We start from the raw sequence: 21673 nt of genomic DNA, 5'->3' as shown, positions 1-21673 counted from the left end.
ACTCATGCAGAACTGGCATTCTAGTCGACAGGAAAGTATTTCCTACTTAAAATGGAATATTATTGTATTAGTTGCCAGCTTTATAGTACTGGTTATTTGTGAATTAAGATATTTATCAAATGTATGGTGTATGGTCAAGGTCACCAGATATAGTGCATTCGGAAAGTCTTTAGACACTTTCACCTTTTTCACATTTTGGTAAGTGATGGCCTTGTGCTAAAAAAATATTTCCACTTTAATCCACACTAACCTTAATAAGAAAGTGAAAACTGAAAGACTACAAATTTGCATGAACATAAGTATTCAGCCCCTTTGTCAAGACGCTTGAAATTGAGCTCTGGGGGATTCCGATTTCTCTTGATCATTTTTGAGATGTTTTTACACCTCAATTGGAGTCCACATGTGGTAAATTCAGTTGATTGGACATGATCTGGGAGGGCACACCCCTGTCTATATAAGGTTTCACAGCTGACAATGCATATCAAAGCAAAAACCAAGCCATGAGGAGGAAAGAACTGCCTGAAGCGCCCAGAGACATGATCTTGTGGAGTCACTGGTCTGGAGAAAAAGAAATTCTGCTGCACTGAAAGTTCCCAACAGCACAGTGGCCTCCATAATTCTTAAAGCGTAACTGTTTTCATCAAAAATCTATTTTAGCATATGTTACTGCTGCAGCAGCATTATGCAAAAACCAATATTTCGTTTCTTCACATACCACCGTTTTCCTTGAGTTTTTCCCTTAGTTACGGCTGTTTAAACATTTACAATATGAGGACCTTCTCAAGATGGCTCCTCTGCCAGTTCTCTGAGGCCAAACTGCCTTCCCTCACTTCACATACTAACTTGCTGTAGCCAGCAGCTCCCTTCCAGCCAATCAGAATGGATTACTGAGAGACATGCCTCCTCACTCTGAAGCCTAATGCAGGCATGCAGTGTGAAGGACCGCCCCTCCGTCTTCCTGTCTTCTTAGCCAGAGCCAAACTAAGTAATCAAGGGAAAAAGACATTGGTAAGAGAGGTGACAAAGAACTCTGGCTGAGCTCCAAAAATCCTGTGTGCAGATGGGAGAAACTGCAAAAAGGTCAACTATCACTGCATCATTTCTCCAATCTGGGCTTTAAGGCAGAGTGGCCAGAGAGAAGTCTCTCCTCAGTAAAAGACACATGAAAGTTTGTAAAAGAAAAACACCTAAGGCTCCTTTCACATCACCGTTTCTCCTTTCCATTCTCCAGCTCCGTTGAGGAGCAGGAGAACGGAAAGGATGGATTCTGCAGATAACTGAGACCTAACTGAGCATAACAGAGGCTAAAGACACCATAGACTATAATGGGGTCCGTTCGGTGTCCGCTTAGAATATGAACGGACCCCATTATAGTCTATGGGGTCTTTAGGCACAGTTACGCTCAGTTAGGTCTCAGTTATCTGCAGAATCCGTCCTTTCCGTTCTTCTGCTCCTTAACGGAACCGGAGAACGGAAAGGAGAAACGGTGATGTGAAAGGAGCCTAAAGGACTCTAAAATTGTGAGAAATTTGATTATCTGTTCTGATGAAACCAAAATAAACTTTTTGGGCTCAGGGTTGAGAGAAAGTTGAATAGCGAAAAGTACAGGGATTTTCTCAATGAAAACCTCCACAGTTCTCTCGACCTCAAACTGGTCCAAAGGTTTAACCTTCAAACAAGACAATCACCCTAAGCACACAGCCAAAACAACACAGGAGTCACTTAGGGAGAACTTTGCAAAAGTCCTTAAGTGTCCCATCCAGAAACCTGATTTAAACTGAATATCTCTGGTGAGACCTGTAAATGGCTGTCCACTGATCATCTCCATCCAACCTGACAGAGCTTGAGAAGATCTGCATAGAAGAATGGCAGAAAATCCCCAATTCTGTGTGTGAAAACCTTGTGGTATCATACCCAAGAAGACAGGAGACTGTAATCACTGCCAAAAGTGCTTCAACTAGGTACTGAATAAATGGTCGGAATGGTCTGAATACTTATGTCAACGCAATATTTTAGTTTTTCCTTTTCAATAAATTAACAAAGATTTCTAAAGAATGATTTCTCTTTTTCCTTAAGGAGTACTTAGTGCAGAATGATGGGGAAAAACTTGAACTTATTTTTATTTTAGCACTAGGTCACAACATAACAAAATGAAAAACAAAGTGAAAAGGTCTAAAGACTTTCCGAATGCCCTGTATCTGTAAACTCTTTACTAGGCTCATTATGTCAAGTATTAAACATTTCTGCACCTGGCTGAGAATGGTATAGGTAAAACAATATTCTACCATAATTGGAACCGCCTAGTCAACACAGGACATTCCAAGAAATAGAAACAAGATATAATAAAGGAAGAGAATGTGTTATATAGGAATAGAAGATGTATCAAGAAGATATGGACAAAATAAAGCAAGAGTAGACATAACGTTTTGACATAATAAAGGAAGACTAGGCATAATAAAGAGTGGACACTATTAAAGAATAGTAGACATAATAAACAGACATATTTAAGGAAAGTTATGCAAAATAAAGACAACATAATAAAGGAAGGCTAGACATAATGATGAAAGAAGAGACATAATAATGGATAAGTAGGCAAAATGAAGTGTAAAGTAGATGTAACATAGGAAGAATAGACATAATAAAGTAAGACTAAACAAATAAAGAATAGGAACAATAAAGGAACTCTAGACAATAAAGAAAGAGTAGGTAACTGGAGAATTTTCAAAATAACAGCAATAAAAGTGATAAAATATTATGTGAAGCTCTCGTGAACCTTCTTAAAAATCTACTAATGTACACATTTCTGGAGCATCTTCCCTTTGCTGTGCACTTTCTCTGATATTCATATTGGAAAATGTAGGACAGCGATTTCCCTTGTCAGAAGGGTGTGCCCTTTGAGAGCCTGATAGGATGTATTCAGACGTGTGGTGTGATTAAAACCAGATTAAAGTTATATTTAAAAGCCTGTTTTACAGGTGAAACTTATGTATTTAAAGGGAAACTGTTGTCTCAGTTTATTTTTAGTATAGTGAAGGGACAGTGGTGTAAACATTTTTGTAATATTCTTCACTGGGGAAAGATGTTTCTTTGTTCCAGAAAACAGGATGTAAAGAGTCTTCTTAGCAAAGCTGCTAACAGCATTGCTAAGGAAAGTCTGTCTTCAGCCTTCAGCATTCTACTGAGCGCTGAAGACGCCTGTGTGTAACATTCAGAGGCTTCCAGTCTGACTCCTTGTCACTTCCCAGTCCTTGATTATGTACATGTAGCTTCACTATAGCTGCCCATGACCATGCTTATCTCATTCGTTAGACTGAAGACAGACTCTCCTTAGAGCTTCGCAAAGAAGACTCTTTAAACTGAAATGACAGTTACACTTTAAGTTTATTTATTGCATACATTTTCCAATGTGATTTTGATACAGCTTTAACCACAGTCGACCATACATGTCCGTATACACCCTAACAGCACTGACTGGACAGCATCAGACTGTGCAGGCATCCCTTTGACAAGGAGAATAGTAACACCCAGTTGTCAAATGTATTCTTATCCATTACTAAAAGGACTAGCACATTGTACTGTTCTAAGATGCTCCCCAATTGTTATTTGATGGGGAATACACATATTTACTGGTTCAAACATTGTGATATTGTTATATTCTACAAACAGCATTAGACAAAACCAAAGCATAGAACCTGCATTGTCTAAGAAAAGACTTAAACAAAAACAGCAATTATACCAAGAACCTTACAATTAGATTGTTACATTTTCAGACCACAATCATGAATGCATTTTAATTATCAGAAAAGGATATGAATGTACCAAAATCTTTATTGAATATCTTCTAATAGGGTTGAAGGGAGTTAAAATGTACAAGGCAGACGTGGCACTGAAGCGGAAGATTGCCTTCCCTCTGTTCAATACTATAAAGGTCTATACGGAAAGAGAACAGAGATGTGTTAGTTAAAGCTGTTGTCCGGGAGTAAAAAGAAAGAAATACAGAACTCACCCCAGTGCTATGCATTAATGCCAATAATATGGCATATGACATCTGATCGCTAGCAGTCTGTAAACAAAGACCAGTGGGAGACCACCAGAGCATGGATCGTCAGAGAAGTGAAGAAGTAAGTACTTTTTTAAAATTATTTTAGGACATCCGCTGCTCCTCTTTTGTTTTGCTTTTTCGTGGTATTTTTTTTAACTTTTTTAGAAGTCTCAAACAATCCCTTTTAAGTACATTACAATCATACCTAACATTTCACTACAGATATTTACAGACAAGGCATGACAAAGACTTTGTGAAAGGTGAATCATGAAGGACAAAGGCTGAAAATATGAAGTTTTTAACACAAGTATATAGAGTAGCAAAGGAGAAGACAGTTTCTTATACGACCAACATACATATAGGTCTCTCAGGAGGTGACCACATTAATATTTAAATCGAAAAAAATTTCAAGGGTCTCTAGGACCATCTGTGGCCCTTATTCCTCACTGACTGATTATTAAAACTTATACTTTTATTGTGTCATATTTAAAATTTATCCTATTATATCAGGAGAACACACCATTAAAATTCCTCAGGATCTGGAGTAGGGGTTCTGTGTTTCACACTTTCAAGTACATTCAAGTACATACATTTTCGTCACTTATACAGCTTGCTCTGGAGGTGCCTGATACTTCTCAGGTGTCCCTCCTATCTCTACTTCTCTGTCTAGCTAGGCTTTGTCTCAGCTGTTTATTAAATTGTTTGCGTCTCTGTTTTTTTTACCCTATCTCCCCCAGATCTTGAACTAAAATCTACCTCCTGCTTCCCTACATGTTTCGCCGTTCCACGGCGTCTTCAGGGGAATTGCAGTTATTCAGTAACTGCAATTCCCCTGAAGACGCCGTGGAACGGCGAAACATGTAGGGAAGCAGGAGGTAGATTTTAGTTCAAGATCTGGGGGAGATAGGGTAAAAAAACAGAGACGCAAACAATTTAATAAACAGCTGAGACAAAGCCTAGCTAGACAGAGAAGTAGAGATAGGAGGGACACCTGAGAAGTATCAGGCACCTCCAGAGCAAGCTGTATAAGTGACGAAAATGTATGTACTTGAATGTACTTGAAAGTGTGAAACACAGAACCCCTACTCCAGATCCTGAGGAATTTTAATGGTGTGTTCTCCTGATATAATAGGATAAATTTTAAATATGACACAATAAAAGTATAAGTTTTAATAATCAGTCAGTGAGGAATAAGGGCCACAGATGGTCCTAGAGACCCTTGAAAATTTTCGACAACAGTTTCTAGCATCTATTTCTTGCTAACTTGTACAATGACTGTTATGAAAGGCTATGTAAACTTTTTTTTTTGGGGGGGGAGGGGATTTTTTTTTATTGCATTTCACCTGTTATGGGCTAAAATCATTTCCCTAGCATGTTTTCATGAACATTTTTGCTTTGTTTGTCTTCCACATCTGTTTGTTTGCACACACAAAAATCCATCTGATGTTTTACTCTGTAGCTCTTATCTCTGTTCTCCTAGGTTGTTATAAACACTCATTTAAGCTAAATAATAGTCAGTTTGATAAGATTTCAGTTTAAGGTAGATTTACATTGCTCGATTGTCTGGCAGATTATCGGGGACGAACGTTCGTACAAATGCCTGTTACCAATAATCTGCTCATGTAAAGTTGCTGCCAATCACTCGATGAAGGAGCAAAATACTCGTTCATCGCGTGATACAATCAGTCATGCAGACACCTAAATCATCATTTCTAGGCAGCAGATCGTACTGTGTAATGTGAGTGTGTATGGGGATGAAAAATAGCAGTAGCCATTGTTCATCCCCATACAGTGGAGGGGATTGCTGCATGTAAATCCTGTGCATCACCTTCACTGACGAGAAGGAATATGTCGGCAAAGAACGCTTCTTTCCCGACAATCATCTGTTTCTTTGGGCCATGTAAGCCGGCCTTTGAGTGTTTATAATTACTCAGAAGAGAGATAAGAGCTACAGAGTGAGCCATCAGACATCTTCTCTGGAAGATATCTCTGAACAGGGGACAGACTAGCCTGCAAAAATAAGCAGCTATGGAAGACAAATACAGAAAAATTAGTACAGAAAAGCAATTAATAAAATTATTTGAGCCAATAATATTTGGAAATGCAATAATAAAAATAAATGCCCCTAAAGGTGTTCATTGCCCTTTAAGAAGTAGGGTACAGGCCGAATTGAGTATGAATGTAGGATCATACTACACAGAGTTTGTAATATGTAATAACCCTGGAGACACACTGGTCTGGATAAGAGATGGCAGGAAATATTAAATGACGAGTAGGTGCATTCCGAGTAGCAATGCACTGGTGTCATAAACAAAAAAAATTACCGTACATTGCTCAAGCTTCCCTAGATATTTATGACCTACTCTCAAATACAGCTTTTTCTAATATCTACAATATAACCTATCAAAAAAAAAAATGTACGCTCCATGGCATCATCCTAATAAGTCTTCATATTAAACACAGTATTATAGGGATGATTCACTATTTTTAGCTTAGCATTTTCGAAGCTGCATTTAGTATGGTACTATTTTCTGCCCAATAAATGAAAGTTGGCTGCTACTTCATAGCTGTGGGTTAAAGGAGACTTGTAATTATGATTCTGTAAATGGCAGATGACAAAGCAACTTAGTTAACTACAAACAGATTATGCAACCCACTCCAACCACCCCCTGCAGGGCACCTATTTATTACAGTTGTTGTCCTCATTTCTAAAGCATACCACCCTGACATTCACTAATCACTGTGGGTACGGTTGCTAATACCCTACGCCATGTGCTAGAATCAGCATTCAGACACACAGTTCATCGCAAATTTTCCATGCAAAAGGCTACACTAATAAGCTTGTCATAAGAATCAGTCTAATATTCTTGTCAGAAGACTATGAAACCAATAGAGGGCGCTATTGAGTTATGAACAGCGCCCTCTATTGGTTTCATAGTCTTCTGACATGAATATTAGACTTGTCATAAGACTGCAAAACCAATAGAGGGCGCTGTTCATAACTCCATAGCGCCACCTATTGGTTTTCATAGTCTTATGACAGCAAAAAAAGAAGGCAGATTCTGCTCATTTGCATATGACAGCTGAAAAACAAGGCAGAATCTGCTCATTTGCATGTCTTTCCCATAAGCCTATGTTTATGCAAATTAGTTTTTACATGACAAAACTGTATAGAAAGGTTGTTGAATATTATGTTAGGCCAATCGGAAAACTTTTTGTCGCCCTAATGATATTGATCTTGGTGTGCAGGTCCACCCAAGCGCCCTAATGATATTGATCTAGGTATGCAGGTTCACCCAAGCACCCTAATGATATTGATCTAGGTGTGCAGGTCCACCCAAGCCATCCAACAGATGCAAAATAACTTTGAGGTTTACTGGTTCTCAGTCAGATGAGAGCTGGTTTGCTATTGTAAGGTATGCTGTCTGTTATCTGTCTCATGGATAGATTGACTGCTTGCACATACCTGGCTTTTGGCATATAGCCTTTGTGTGGTTGTCTTTTGTATGTCGTACATAATAGGAGTCTAAGATGCATCCAGTTATCCTCTTAATGCTGTTGCCAAACCATTTTGATGGGGTTTCCATCAATTTCTAACCTTTTTTTATGAACTAGACACCCTCTTGTCTTCCAAGCAGGGGGGGCCTGGTTGTCTACCATTGACTTCTATTATATTAAATTGCATTCAAGCAGCCAAATTATTCGGCCGAGCACTCAGTTCTGCCGAGCATAGCAATGCTCGAGCCGAACAGGTATTTGGCCGAGCATACTCGCAAATCACTAATAAGGACATTGCACGTGACACTAGCAATAAGGCTTTGAACACGGACAGAGAGTTTGTATTCTTTGCACAGTACTATCAAAAGGACTCTTTGCAAGTTATAATTAGTGATGAGCGGCAGGGGCTATATTTGAATTTGTGATATTTCATAAATATATTGTGTAGAATATTTGTAATATATTCGGGAATTCGAGATTATTCTATTAAATGCGAAAAATCAGCAATGTAAAAATCGCGTAATGCGAATTCATAAAGCGAAATACAGGCGTGGGTCACTTTGGCTACATTTTTCAAGCTGCTAGAAGTTTCATAAGTTTCTCCTGAGACTGAAGAAAATGGTTGGCACGGCAGAACATTACAATAGCTTTATATGCAGATAGAGTCAAGTGCTCCAATATATTTGCGATTGCGCTAATCGGCAGTGATTAGAATATTTTTTTCGCACTACCTGCAACTTCACATTTTAGCAGGTCTGACTACAGATTACTAATTGGTGCACTAAGTATTGTTGTGAACTTGACATTGCTTCCTTTTCATTGGCCCACAAGCAAAAAGCAGAGAGGAATTATGTGTTCAGATGGAAAAAGAATTCTGAATATTCGATATAAGGAATACATAGCACGGTAAAAATTTGCTATTAGAATATTCGCGCTCAACACTAGTTATAATTCCCAAATCATTTAAAACAGAGGGTTTTCCAGCTGGCAGAAAAAGAAGTGTGACTATTTTGGACTGTGAATTTTTTTTTTTTTTGCGGTCATGCACTGAGAATAATAGAGTTATGAGATGATTAGTCTCCTATAAAGAGACATTGCAATATCAAGATGATTCTGTTTTTAAAAAGGAGTGGAAGAAATAGCATTTGGAGTTTGATGGGACTTTGAAACTCAGTTAATTGAAATATGAACAAATAACTACTGGACTGTGTACAGCTAAAACGGAGCTGCAAATAAGATTGACTGAGAGTCGGTCTCAAACATTTTTTTAAAACAATTGGAAGGACCATCCACCAGATAAATATCAGACTCAACTTCAAATACTGTTATGTAGGAATGCCAAGAAAGATGTCCTTTCAAGGAGGATGGGAAAAGATTGTGAGGGTCATTTATCAATAACCGACATTTTATACTGGTCCTTGATACCCCTCTGCGCTGCCAAAAGTTGCGCCTAATTTATGATGAGGCGCATCCTCTAACAGTCCATGAACCTAAAAATTTACTCCAGCCCTTAGTTGTAGTAGATTTCAACTATATCATTTATGCCAGGGAACTGATGTAAATGTTAGTGAATATGCTGGGGCAAATGGCCCTGTCCACACCACACCCCATCACTCCCCAGTAACGAGGGTGGTGGGATGGAGTAGTACCTCCAGATTCATCAGGCATTCAAAAAGTGATAAAATGCGGGAATGCAACTTTTTACGTCAGATGCCCTATGTCTCTTTTTTCCCTGTAGACCTAGTTGGTATTTTCGCCAAAGGTCCATAAACCAATGGATCAGTCCTCCAAGGGCATCATATTGTGGAAGATATTGAGTCAGTCACTGAACTTTTGGCTACATACCTCAATTGGCTACTGCAACCCTTATTGAGGGATAAATCTTTGTGCCTTAAGCTACCATGATTTTTATGGGTATTGAAGGATTTGCAGTGGCAGGATTTATGTTGACATAAATAGATGTTGAGAGTTTGTATACTCGTATACCTCATAGAACTGGGATCCAGTCCTTACTACAGGTCTTGAAAAATGCCAATTGACGCTGCAATTTAGGCCAACTCCCAAACTAGGGAACTACACCTCACTTGTCTGTGGGCTTCAAATTTATTAATACGTTTTCCCCATGTGCCAAAGGATGCGGTCGACCTAAGAATCAAAGACCCAGATACTTTGCTAGCTAAAGGATTCTCTTCCAGGCAACACCTGTAGAGTCAATTTTATTAGTTGTACATTGTGGATCTATCCACCCCACTTTAGCCATCAATTTTAAAATGTCTAATCACAAGTATTTATTAAAAGAACCAATCAGAAGCATAATGGTATGAAAAAATACATGAAGACACACACAGACACGACTCATATCTGCAAAAGTCTGTGTATATATTTCATAACGACAGATGCAAGAAGTTCCCTATTTGCGGTGTCTCTCTAACTTCGTAAGAGAATCAAGAGAACAAAACAAACTCTATTTCATAATCATAGATGTTATATCAGCCAGACATTTAAACATAAAAACCAAAAGTGGAGGTTATTTGACAATTAAGTACAATTAGCACAATTTATGTTCATTAACCACTTAATTTCTTTCACACAATAAAATTGAAAAGTATATAGATTTTGTGGGGGAAACATTAGATTTAGTTTTGACACTATGGCTTTAAGTTTCAGATAACTAGATCCATCATAAAACTGGAACCACAAAGATTTACCTAGCAGTGTTTGAGGATTTGTATATTAATTCTGTTGGGGACCCATTTATTAGGTTTATTTGATTATTTTTTTACATATACAGCATTGAAGATATGTTTATTGTTTGGGTGGGCTCAGAGGAGAAGGTCAATAATGTTGTATCTCATTTGAATAGATGCAATCATATGAATATGAAGTTTACACCTAAATTTGGAAGTTCCCAATTAGTTTCTGGATGTGCTTTTATCTATTAAGGGGGATGATGTCTTCATAAAGTGCTATAGGAAACCCTTTAAGAGTTCATCTCTTTAGTGTAAAAACAGCGATCCCTTATGGCCAATTTGTTAGATTAAGGAGAATCAATGGCCAGGACAGTAACTTTGTTAGAAAGGCTAATTGAGTTGAAGTTACAGTACATCTCCTACAGAGCGATTACCCCCAGACGACTACTAGACGATGGTATGTTAAAAGTAGTGATGAGCGGCAGGTGCCATATTCGATTTCGACGAAATTCACGAATATTCGATAGAATATTCGTTTTATATTCGTCTAAATCGAATATTCGTCATTATTCTTGTTATCGCGATTAATATGCGATTTAAATAATCGCGTATTGCGATTGTAACTTAAAGGCTACTCTCCTATTGAAATAGCAATGCGATTAATTCAAGTTATAATAATCGAATTTCGATTTTAACTTAAAGGCTACTCTCCTATTGAAATAGCAATGCGATTAATTCAAGTTATAAAAATCAAATTTCGATTTTAACTTAGCACTGCTATATTCTATATTAGGCTAGAATTAACGAATATGGAATATAGCAGTGCTAAGTTAAAATCGAAATTCGATTATTATAACTTGAATTAATCGAATTGCGATTTCAACTTGGACCTGGTTTACTATGGTTGGCTTGGTAGAATTAGCGAATATGACGAATATATTCGTTATATTCCACAAAACGAAGATAATGAATGTATTCTGCATCTTCGTTTTAGCTACCTATTCGTCAACTTTGCTAATTCTAGCAATCATATAGGAAAGTTTACTATAGAGACAGCTAAGTTTAATTCGCTATGCGAATATATGACTGCTTTTTTTTTAATAAATAGTATAATTATAATAATTATCAGGTATTATAATTATTCTATTTATTTAAAAAAAAGCAAAGTAATATAATCGCATAGCGAATTAAACTTAGCTGTCTCTATAGTCAACTTTCCTATATGATTGCTAGAATTAGCGAAGTTGACGAATAGGTAGCTAAAACGAAGATGCAGAATACTTCGTTATCTTCGTTTTGTGGAATATAACGAATATATTCGTCATATTCGCTAATTCTACCAAGCCATTGAAGCCAACCATATAGTAAACCAGGTCCAAGTTGAAATCGCCATGCGATTAATATAACTCGAAGTAATCGCATGGCGATTTTAACTTAGTAATGCTATATTCCATGCTCATGGAGCGTCCCCATCACCATGGGAACGAGTCAATATACTAGAATGTACTGTCGGATTTGAGAATTACGTTGAAATCGCAATTCGATTATTTCAAGTTATAATAATCGAATTTCGATTTTAACTTAAAAGCTACTCTCCTATTGAAATAGCAATGCGATTAATTCAAGTTATAAAAATCGAATTTCGATTTTAACTTAGCACTGCTATATTCCATATTCGTTAATTCTAGCCTAATATGGAATATAGCAGTGCTAAGTTAAAATCGAAATTCGATTATTATAACTTGAATTAATCGAATTGCGATTTCAACTTGGACCTGGTTTACTATGGTTGGCTTGGTAGAATTAGCGAATATGACGAATATATTCGTCATATTCCACAAAACGAAGATAACGAAGTATTCTGCATCTTCGTTTTAGCTACCTATTCGTCAACTTCGCTAATTCTAGCAATCATATAGGAAAGTTGACTATAGAGACAGCTAAGTTTAATTCGCTATGCGATTATATTACTTTGCTTTTTTTTTAAATAAATAGAATAATTATAATACCTGATAATTATTATAATTATACTATTTATAAAAAAAAAAGCAGTCATATAATCGCATAGCAAATTAAACTTAGCTGTCTCTATAGTAAACTTTCCTATATGATTGCTAGAATTAGCGAAGTTGACGAATAGGTAGCTAAAAGGAAGATGCAGAATACTTCGTTATCTTCGTTTTGTGGAATATGACGAATATATTCGTCATATTCGCTAATTCTACCAAGCCAACCATAGTAAACCAGGTCCAAGTTGAAATCGCAATTCGATTAATTCAAGTTATAATAATCGAATTTCGATTTTAACTTAGCACTGCCATAGTCCATATTATATAGAACCTACACAGAGAATTGCCAGACCGCTTATACTATTCAAATTCTTTATTACAAAAAATCACAATTGTTTGCATGATTAAATACAGACATAATTAAAACAAAGTGCAGGAGATAAAAACGACATCACTGGAGGAGATCTACAGCGGATCCAAGTCCATTTATATTCAACATGATTCTCATTCTTTAAAGTGCATATGCAACAAAATGACAATTAAATGTATAGTAAACATTTGGACATTTACCCATGCTGTTTCTCCTCCAGGATGGCGCTAACCCCAACGCGCGTTTCGGCGTACCTTCGTCTGGGGGTAGCGTCATCACTGGAGGACCTGGATTAAATACAAATACTACCCAATCAGTACGTACCATCTATTGCTGATTAACCGCATCACTGCGATCGCGCCGGAAGTCCGCCCCTACATTGAGCGCCGGCGCTCAAGGAACCATGTGATCCCGGCCGGTCACATGACCTTGCCGCAGTCACATGGTATGGACGCGTCACATAGCCGCGCACAACCGTCGCGACCATGTGACGTCATCCTACATCCGCAATCCAAGTCGCAAAAGTATGATCACATGAGTATATTCAATATGCAGCAGTCTAAATATACGAGAGATGTTACGATTTTTGAAAAATAGAAGTAGGGAGGGATAGACAGGTGGCCACCTTCGTTAGACATGAGGAAAATCAGAATTTCAGAAAAAGTCAAATTTTAGGCATAGGGTGGATTACACTACAGGAGTTACATATATTTTAGTGCTCAATATATAAAATAAATTTATATCAGTGATTGTAGACATTATCCAACATTAATTACACAATACATCATATATTATATATTGCACCAATTTATCAAGAATAATTGGTGCTATATCCCATTCATACCAAACATGGTGTCTTATAAAGTGCTCACGTGCGTATAGGAACGAAATTAATAATAAGTAGATAAGTGATAATATCAAGGAGATCAATATCATCAATATCCCAGATATTTATCAAAGACATTGATAGTAACTCAACTATAACGTGAGAATATGCACATTAGAAGTGAAAATACAGTAAATACCATCGCTCTACTAGAATAATAATCCATCCCATGCCAGACCAGAGTATATATTAGGCTAGAATTAACGAATATGGAATATAGCAGTGCTAAGTTAAAATCGAAATTCGATTTTTATAACTTGAATTAATCGCATTGCTATTTCAATAGGAGAGTAGCCTTTAAGTTAAAATCGAAATTCGATTATTATAACTTGAAATAATCGAATTGCGATTTCAACGTAATTCTCAAATCCGACAGTACATTCTAGTATATGGAGACGTTCCCATGGTGATGGGGACGCTCCATGAGCATGGAAGTCGTCAGAAGCGGCAACGGGCACTGACTGGAGCAGCTAGGAAGCCAGGAATCCAAAGGACAGGTAAGAACAACTTTAGGGAAGTGGGAAAGAAAAAAATATAACAATAAAAAAAAAAAAAAGAATATTCGAAATATCGAATTTATATCACTATATTCGAAATATTCGTGAATTAGCGAAGTGCCGATATTCGCGAGAAAAATTCGATATTCGAATATTCGCGCTCAACACTAGTTAAAAGCATTGTATTTAGAGCAGAAAAAACTTGCGGTGAATAATCTATACAGAGAGAACAATCTAGAAGGTGTACCTTCTCGTTTAAATATAGTCCAGCAGCAATAGTGGTACATAATGCCCTTTTTAAGATTTGGCATATATTGAAGAATGTTCAAGGAACATTTTAAATCTAGATTCTGGACATGGCTCCCTCTGTGGCAGGCGCAGCACTATGAAGTGCCTTTTGCGCTGTGGCATTAGAAGACTTTTAGTATCTCTGACTTTAAGTCTAACCAGACTGTCTATTACTCTGTAATTCCTCTAGCGCCGTTCTATGGAAACAGTAGGTTTAAAGAGCACACCAAATGCTTGAAATAACTTCTTTATTAACTTCAACTTTTCTTCATATATAACACTGCCGCCTCTGCAGCAGATAGCCCATGTACAAAAAACGTGTTGAAAAGATATCACAAAATGGCGGTATGCATAAGATGGTGGTTCAACTGTTCAATCTTGTCATTCAACATAAAATGGTGGATATATTTCTCTCTTGAGTATCTGTACTCTCACTTTAAGTTATTTAAGCACTTTATGATCTGGTATGATCTGGTATGAGCAGTTCGCAGTTTGTATGCAATTTGTATAAAATCTGGTTTGAATGCTTCCAATTTGTATTTGCAATTGTAGTTTGTATTTGGTGGAACTGTAAGTAAACACATATATATATATCTAGTTCAGTATACAGTTCTTATCACAATACTAACAACAGAAACATTACATAACTGTTATAAATATCTACTGTATTTTGGCCTCTCCTGCTTTCATAAAAACACAGGCCTGTAGCCTATTAGAGGCGCCCCGTCATCGCGCCACCTGAGCCGTACTTTGTGGGACAATGACCGGAAGAGGCCTGCATCACATCGCTAAAAGTGGCAAGAAGGTAAGTATATGTGTTTATTTATTTTTTATTTACACTTTGATAGGGGTCCTATCTGGCACTCATGGGGGCATCTACTGGGGGCCCTATTTTAAATATTGACACACAAGGGGGGCACTATGGAGGGGGGAGTATTATTGGTGCCCTATTTTATATACTGGCACACATGGGGGGCACTATGGAGGGGAGGAGCACTATTGGGGGCCCTATCTTATTTACTGGTACACATGGGAGGACTATGGAATGGGAAAAGTACTATGGGGGGCCCTATCTTAGAAACTGGCACACATGGGGGTGCACTATGGAGGGGGAGGAGCACTATGGGGACCCTATCATATATTGGCACACATGTGGGGCACTATGAAGAAGGGAGGAGAGGAGCACTATGGGGGCTCTATATTATTTACTGGCAGACATGGGGGCACTATGGACGAGGAGGAGCACTATGGGGGCCCTATCTTATATACTAGCACACATGGGGGCACTATGGAGAAGGGAGGGACCTCTATGGGGGAATCTACTGGTGACCCTATCTTATATACTGGCACACATGGGGGCCACTATGGAGAATGGGGGATAGGAGCACTATTGGGGACATTATATAGGTGCATTATACTGGTACACATTATGGGGGCATTTTATACTGGCTCAATGTCAGGCACCATGGGGACAAGGGGAGGCGCACTTCTGGTGCACGATATAGGAGTATTTTATACTGGTGCAAATTATAGGGCACTATGGGGACCTTGGCTCAACTGGGAGCACTAATAGGGTTTTTCAGGCACACAGAAAGGGGCATTGGCACACATTATAAGGGTACTATGGGGACATTGGTCCTAAAGAGGGCACTAATAGGAGGTATTTTATATATTGCCACACAACATGGCATTTTTGTGTACTGGTGCACATTATAAGGGGACATTTTTCTACTGTTACACATTATAAAGAGAATTATTACTACCGGGGGCATTATGGTGGGCTTTATTATAGTTGAGGGACTATGAGGAATACTAGTATGAGCACTATGGGAGCATTATTACTTCTAGGACACAGTGGGGACATTAATACTGTAGGGGCACTATCACTACTACGTGTTGTCTGGTAGATAATTATTTCAATTGGTGGGACTTTGGGGAGCACAATTATTTTTGGGGAACATTATGTTTACACTATTAGTGTCAGGGACACTGTTTCCTGAGCATAGTTATTTTTTAGGACACTGTGTGCCAATAATTATTGAAGGGGAACTATCTGTGTGTAACTAGTATAGGGAGCACAGCAGGCACAATATTAGAGGTGGCAGGATGGGGTGTTCAGAAGGTGGGAGGAGGATGGAAAACGAGGAAACTAAGTTGTCTGTCAAACTCTGCAGAGAGAAGATATGGCTGAAAGAAAACATCATGGCGGTGTGGTCTGAATAGAGAAGATGAGAACAGAGAACATCTACATAAAATTAGACGTCACTGGATGTAAGAGGTATGTGGACTTGCATTAGGCTACCTTCACATCTGAGTTAGTGATTCTGACAGGCTCTTCCAGCAGAGAACAACCTGCCAGAATACTCCAGCACTGCTGGAGGCAGACAGAATGCCCGCCGGCCCCATTAACTATAATGGGGTCTGGCAGAGATCCGGCCACAGTCTGGCACAAATGCAGATAATCAGCGGGACACAAACCGCTGCATGTGTGAGATGGGGAAACAGCTCTCCTTGTCTGAACACTGTTTATGTAGATTAAATTAGGCTACTTCCACACTCGCGTTTTGAGCGGATCCGTCATGGACGGATATGTTCAGATAATACAACCGCCTGCATCCATTCATAACGAATCTGTTTGTATTATCTTTAACATAGCCAAGATGGATTCATCTTGAACACCATTGAAAGTCAATGAAGGACTGATCCGTTTTCTATTGTGCCATATTGTGTCAGTGAAAACGGATCCATCCCCATTAACTTACATTGTGTGCCAGGACGGATCAGTTTGGCTCAGTTTCATCAGACGGACGCTGCAAGCAGCGTTTTGGTGTCCGTCTCCAAAGCGGAATGGAGACTTGAACTGATGCAAACTGATGCATTCTGAGTATATCCTTTTCCACTCAGAATGCATTAGAATGCAAACTGATCCATTTTGGACCGCTTGTGAGAGCCCTTAATGGATCTCACAAACGGAAAGCCAAAATGCGAGTGTGAAAGTAGACTTAAATGATCTGGACTGACATTCTGCTGTTTGGCCACAAGATGCCGCTGTTTGCTAAACACAGCTACAGACTGCATGTATTTCCATATTCATGAGAGGTGGAGTTACACAGAGCCTGGAGAGGAAGAGAAAGGCAGCAGGTATCTTAGAGGGAGATGAGACCGAGGAACTGTGTCAGCAGAGGATCCGACGGCATCCAGGTGTGAGAGCATCCCTCAGTGACCAGAGCTGCAGCAAAGTGAAGCTGATCGTGTCCAAGACCCTGATCCTGACCAGAGGAACGAGGATTGCTTACAGGAATGAAGATAAGAGCTGAGGAGCAAAGCTACATACACTGTGGGACCGCATGCTTGTTGGGAGAGGCATTTGTGCTGCTCCTCTTGAGTCACCAGCGGATGCAGAGCATACCCGGGTCTGTAAGATTGTGCACGCACCTCATTACAGTGTTGGCGCCTAGAGACTGAGACCAGGCCTGTAGTTAGTGAGATAGAATCTCTATTTGTGTCAGGCCACATGTGTTGCTATTGTTAATTGCAAGGACTCTATAATTTAAAGAGACATTTCACACTGTAGAGCTGATAAACTTCCCACAAACTCAAGCCAGGCTGTCGTTTTGCTCAGGAAGAATACTCAGGCACGTGCTACAGGACCAGTTTTGGGAGGAGGAATACTGTAGAGCTTTGTAAGATTGTAAGCTGTTGTGCTGCACCGCAGGCTAGCCCCTACCACACACCCATACAGTGTTTTAGGGTAATAACAGGTACGGTGTGGCAGTTTAGTTGTGCCCACCAGTAGGTAAATTACCACGCTTTTCTCCTGCATCCATCGGAGGGCGCCGCGCTGTGCAGCACAAGGGTATCAGCCTTCTGGCTGGGTGTATGTAAATTTATTGTATGTTCCCGGCATTTGCGGTTGTGTTCATTACCACGTTTAAGTAAAATTCGGTTTTGGCAAAAGCTGGTGGTGGAGTTGTTTTACACATGCCTGAGCTTGTGTTTGGCCAATTCCTTGCATTCTCTGCCGGATCAGGTGGCCAGAGCATAGTGCCGCAGGTGTGAAAGTTGCCTTACCTTGTATGTTTTGTATTGCTATAAATAATGTTAGAACAGAATAGGTTATGTTGAGAATTTAGCTTGGGGGGGGCAGGCACATGTTTTGCACAGGGGCCCTCTGCTGTCTGTGTTTGCCCCTGCAAATATATACATACTTATGTTAACAACATGACAAATTCTGTTAAGTGGCCATAAAATGGACCAGGCCCGCCCCCCTGACTAGGCCCAACTTCAGAAACCCATTGTCTCTGATTCTACAACTGCCCAGAAAGCAGCCGTACTATAAAAGCACTCCTGAAAGAAAGAGACTAAACATCGAAGATCTAGAACTCACAAGACATTGGACTCAAGACAGCAAGGTATTTTGCTTGTTTATGACAGAATGGGTTTGCTGTTGCGAAAGAGAATATTGCAAAAACATCTGCAATACTTTGAGATGGATTGGCCGTCCATATCTCAGTTCGGCACCCCTCACCTGTATAGCAGACAAGAATAGGCAGTTCTATCAGGAAGGGAAAATGTAACGATGCATAAAATGTTGAACGTACACACTGGTATGTATGAGGCCTAAAACCGGAGTATTTATAAGTGCATATTAGGCTGCATATATGTTTATCGTCTAGGACTATTCACCCAACGGGAGCCATCTGTGGATATTGGATGGCCCTATATGGCATCCATCACAGACCTCCATTGCATGTATATGTGTGAGCATATAACTCTGACAGAAGGCTTGAATGCCATGTGCTTACAGCCTTACAGATATTTCACATATTGATTTGCGCTCACGCTAATTAAGAAAGCTAAATACATTTTTTCTTTTTCTCTGGCTTTGCTGAGGACATTGAAATAATTGTATAATTCATTGAAATCAGTAAGTAATAGGTTTTATTTTCCATTAAGCTCTGATAATGACAAACTAATTATCTTTATAAAGCATCATTCTCCAAATGCGTTTCACACTACTCATTTAAAAAACAGGAATTAAAATAATAGCCATTTGGCCAATATTCAGTAATATACAAGTAAATGTGTTGGTAAAATCGAGAGCCAGTAAACACAGCATGATTGTTTTGTTATAATGCACTAAAAACACATAAACAGTCTATTAAATATGAATACAACATGCATACAACATGAGGCGATTACAATAAATTGCTCCTAAATGTTTTCTTCATGGTCACGATGCTTAATGGAAAGGAACCACATTCAAAATTTACTAGCCAACAGTGATGGCCAGTTTGCAGTGTTTGCCAACGAACACATGCGGGCTGCCATCTTTAGTAAGGTTAGACTCACCTGTCTGGCGACGCACAGGTAAGCCTTTACCTGTGCCTGTGCCGTGAGCCGGTCTGAAATCAAATGCGGTCACCGGGAGCAGGCAGTTCCGAGAACAGCTGCCAGGGGCCTTCATCGTGCCGTTCTCAGAACTGCCTGCTCCCGGTGACCGCATTTGATTTCAGACCGGCTCCGGGCACAGGCACAGGTAAAGGCTTACCTGTGCATCGCCAGACAGGTGAGTCTAGCCTTACTAAAGATGGCAGCCCGCATGTGTTCATTGGCGAACACTGCGAACTGGCCGTCACTGCTAGTCAATAGTAGAGATAATATGTCAAAACAAAATGGCATCTTAAATAATTGTCATTTTTTTTAAGCATTTGAGTATGGGTGAGGCAAAAACCCTTAGTGCCAATTGCAGCTGTTTAAAGGGCATCTATCAGCAGATTTGTACCTATGACACTGACTGACCTGTTACATGTGCGCTTGGCAGCTGAAGGCATCTGTGTTGGTTCCATGTTTATATGTGCCTGCATTGCTGAGAAAAATGATGTATTAGTTTATGCAAGTGAGCCTCTAGGAGCAACGGGGGCGTTGCCATTACACCTAGAGGCATTGCTCTCTGTGCAACTGCCTTCCCCTCTGCACTTTGATTGAATTTAGGAGAAGTCAGGGCCAGGTGTGATGACATTTTCACCGCCTGGTCCTGTCAATCAAAGTGCAGAGGGAGCAGCACCAGCAGAGAGAGCAGAGCCTCTAGGAGTAACAGCAACGCCCCCATTGCTCCTAGAGGTTCATTTGCATATACTAAAACATCATTTTTCTCTGCAATGCAGGCACATATGAACATGGGACCAACACAGATGCCTTCAGCTGCCAAGTGCACATGTAACAGGTCAGCCAGTGTCATAGGTACAAATCTGCTGACAGACGCCCTTTAACCGCTTAGATGCTTCGGTCACCCCATCTGCCACTCCACTGGTGCCCTTGCAATGCAATGATCTCTGGTTTGCTAGAGGCAGTTATTATTACACTGAGATCCGTTATTTTACAGGAAAGAAAAAGATATTCCTTCCTGGAAGACTTTTTCTGCCATCTAAAATAACAGATCTCAGACGGAAATGGCTAAAACAAATGCAAAATGAGCATAACAGATACTTATTTAGGTAAAGGATAGGGTTTTTTTGTTGTTGTTGTTGTTTTCTGTTCTTCTGACAGGTCAGAAGAACGGAAAGCAAAATGGCGATGTAAACCTACCCTAACTTCTATTTCATCTACTCTTTTAGATTTTTATTGCTGGCTCTTGACCTCGGGGCCTTTTGTATGGGATGGAAGATTTTAAGCAGTGAGCCACAGAGCTCATAGGAGGATTTTCTTTGTCTGAAAACCTCAATAGTATTCTTCCCATACACAATGTACTGGTATCTAGATATGTCTCTATATAAACCAGCACATTGTATGACTGACTTGATTTTTTTTAACTGTAATTTTAATAGGAATATGCAGGACATCGTTATACAGATATAACAACATTTTCAGAATACAAAAACCAAAAGAAAGGAATAAAAGGTAATAGCGGAAATGTTAGTCATATCCTATCTGATACTAACCTAATATAGTACTTAAAACAGCCCTGTCAACAGGATCAACCCCTATTAAACCAGACATGGTGACAGGTAGTAGGTTCTCATCATGCTGATTAAAATTAAGCCTTCCTTTTGTCTGTACGATAAACAGCTGCAGAGATATCAGTGTTTTTATTCATTTGCAAATGAGAGGTTCAAGCACCAGGACGGGGAGCTGAATCCTTTGAGCACTGCTTTGTAACATCTCCTGATCTCCGCACTACCGCCTCCATTTGATTGACAGGTCTAGAAATCAGCATGCTGAGGGCAGTGCTGTGTCCTAGCATGTACATATCATATACTCTATGTACTATAGCGTCAGCACACAGATCTGCTCAGAAGGCTAATCTGCATATTACTGCTTTATTTACAAGCACGATATATGATTATAAAGTCACCAGTAACATGTGTTAGCTTATAAGCATAGACAAAAAAAC

General features: G+C 39.3%; 1 protein-coding gene across 11 annotated transcripts in view; it reads right to left on the bottom strand.

Annotated features, from left to right (window-relative positions):
• The window catches only part of LOC122945786 (sodium channel protein type 2 subunit alpha-like), a 188573-nt gene that overhangs the window by 150714 nt on the left and 16186 nt on the right, over window positions 1-21673 (bottom strand). For all 11 annotated transcript variants that reach the window (XM_044304982.1, XM_044304981.1, XM_044304983.1 and 8 more), the window contains exon 2: window positions 3812-3930. In XM_044304982.1, coding sequence (XP_044160917.1) covers window positions 3812-3930 — 119 coding nt within the window. The remainder of the gene's footprint in view (window positions 1-3811; window positions 3931-21673) is intronic.

The sequence above is a fragment of the Bufo gargarizans genome, chromosome 8, assembly GCF_014858855.1.
Source record: "Bufo gargarizans isolate SCDJY-AF-19 chromosome 8, ASM1485885v1, whole genome shotgun sequence".
Classification (NCBI taxonomy): Eukaryota; Metazoa; Chordata; class Amphibia; order Anura; family Bufonidae; genus Bufo; species Bufo gargarizans.
The sequence above is the reverse complement of the archived record's forward strand: the minus strand, read 5'-3'. Positions and strand labels throughout refer to the sequence as shown.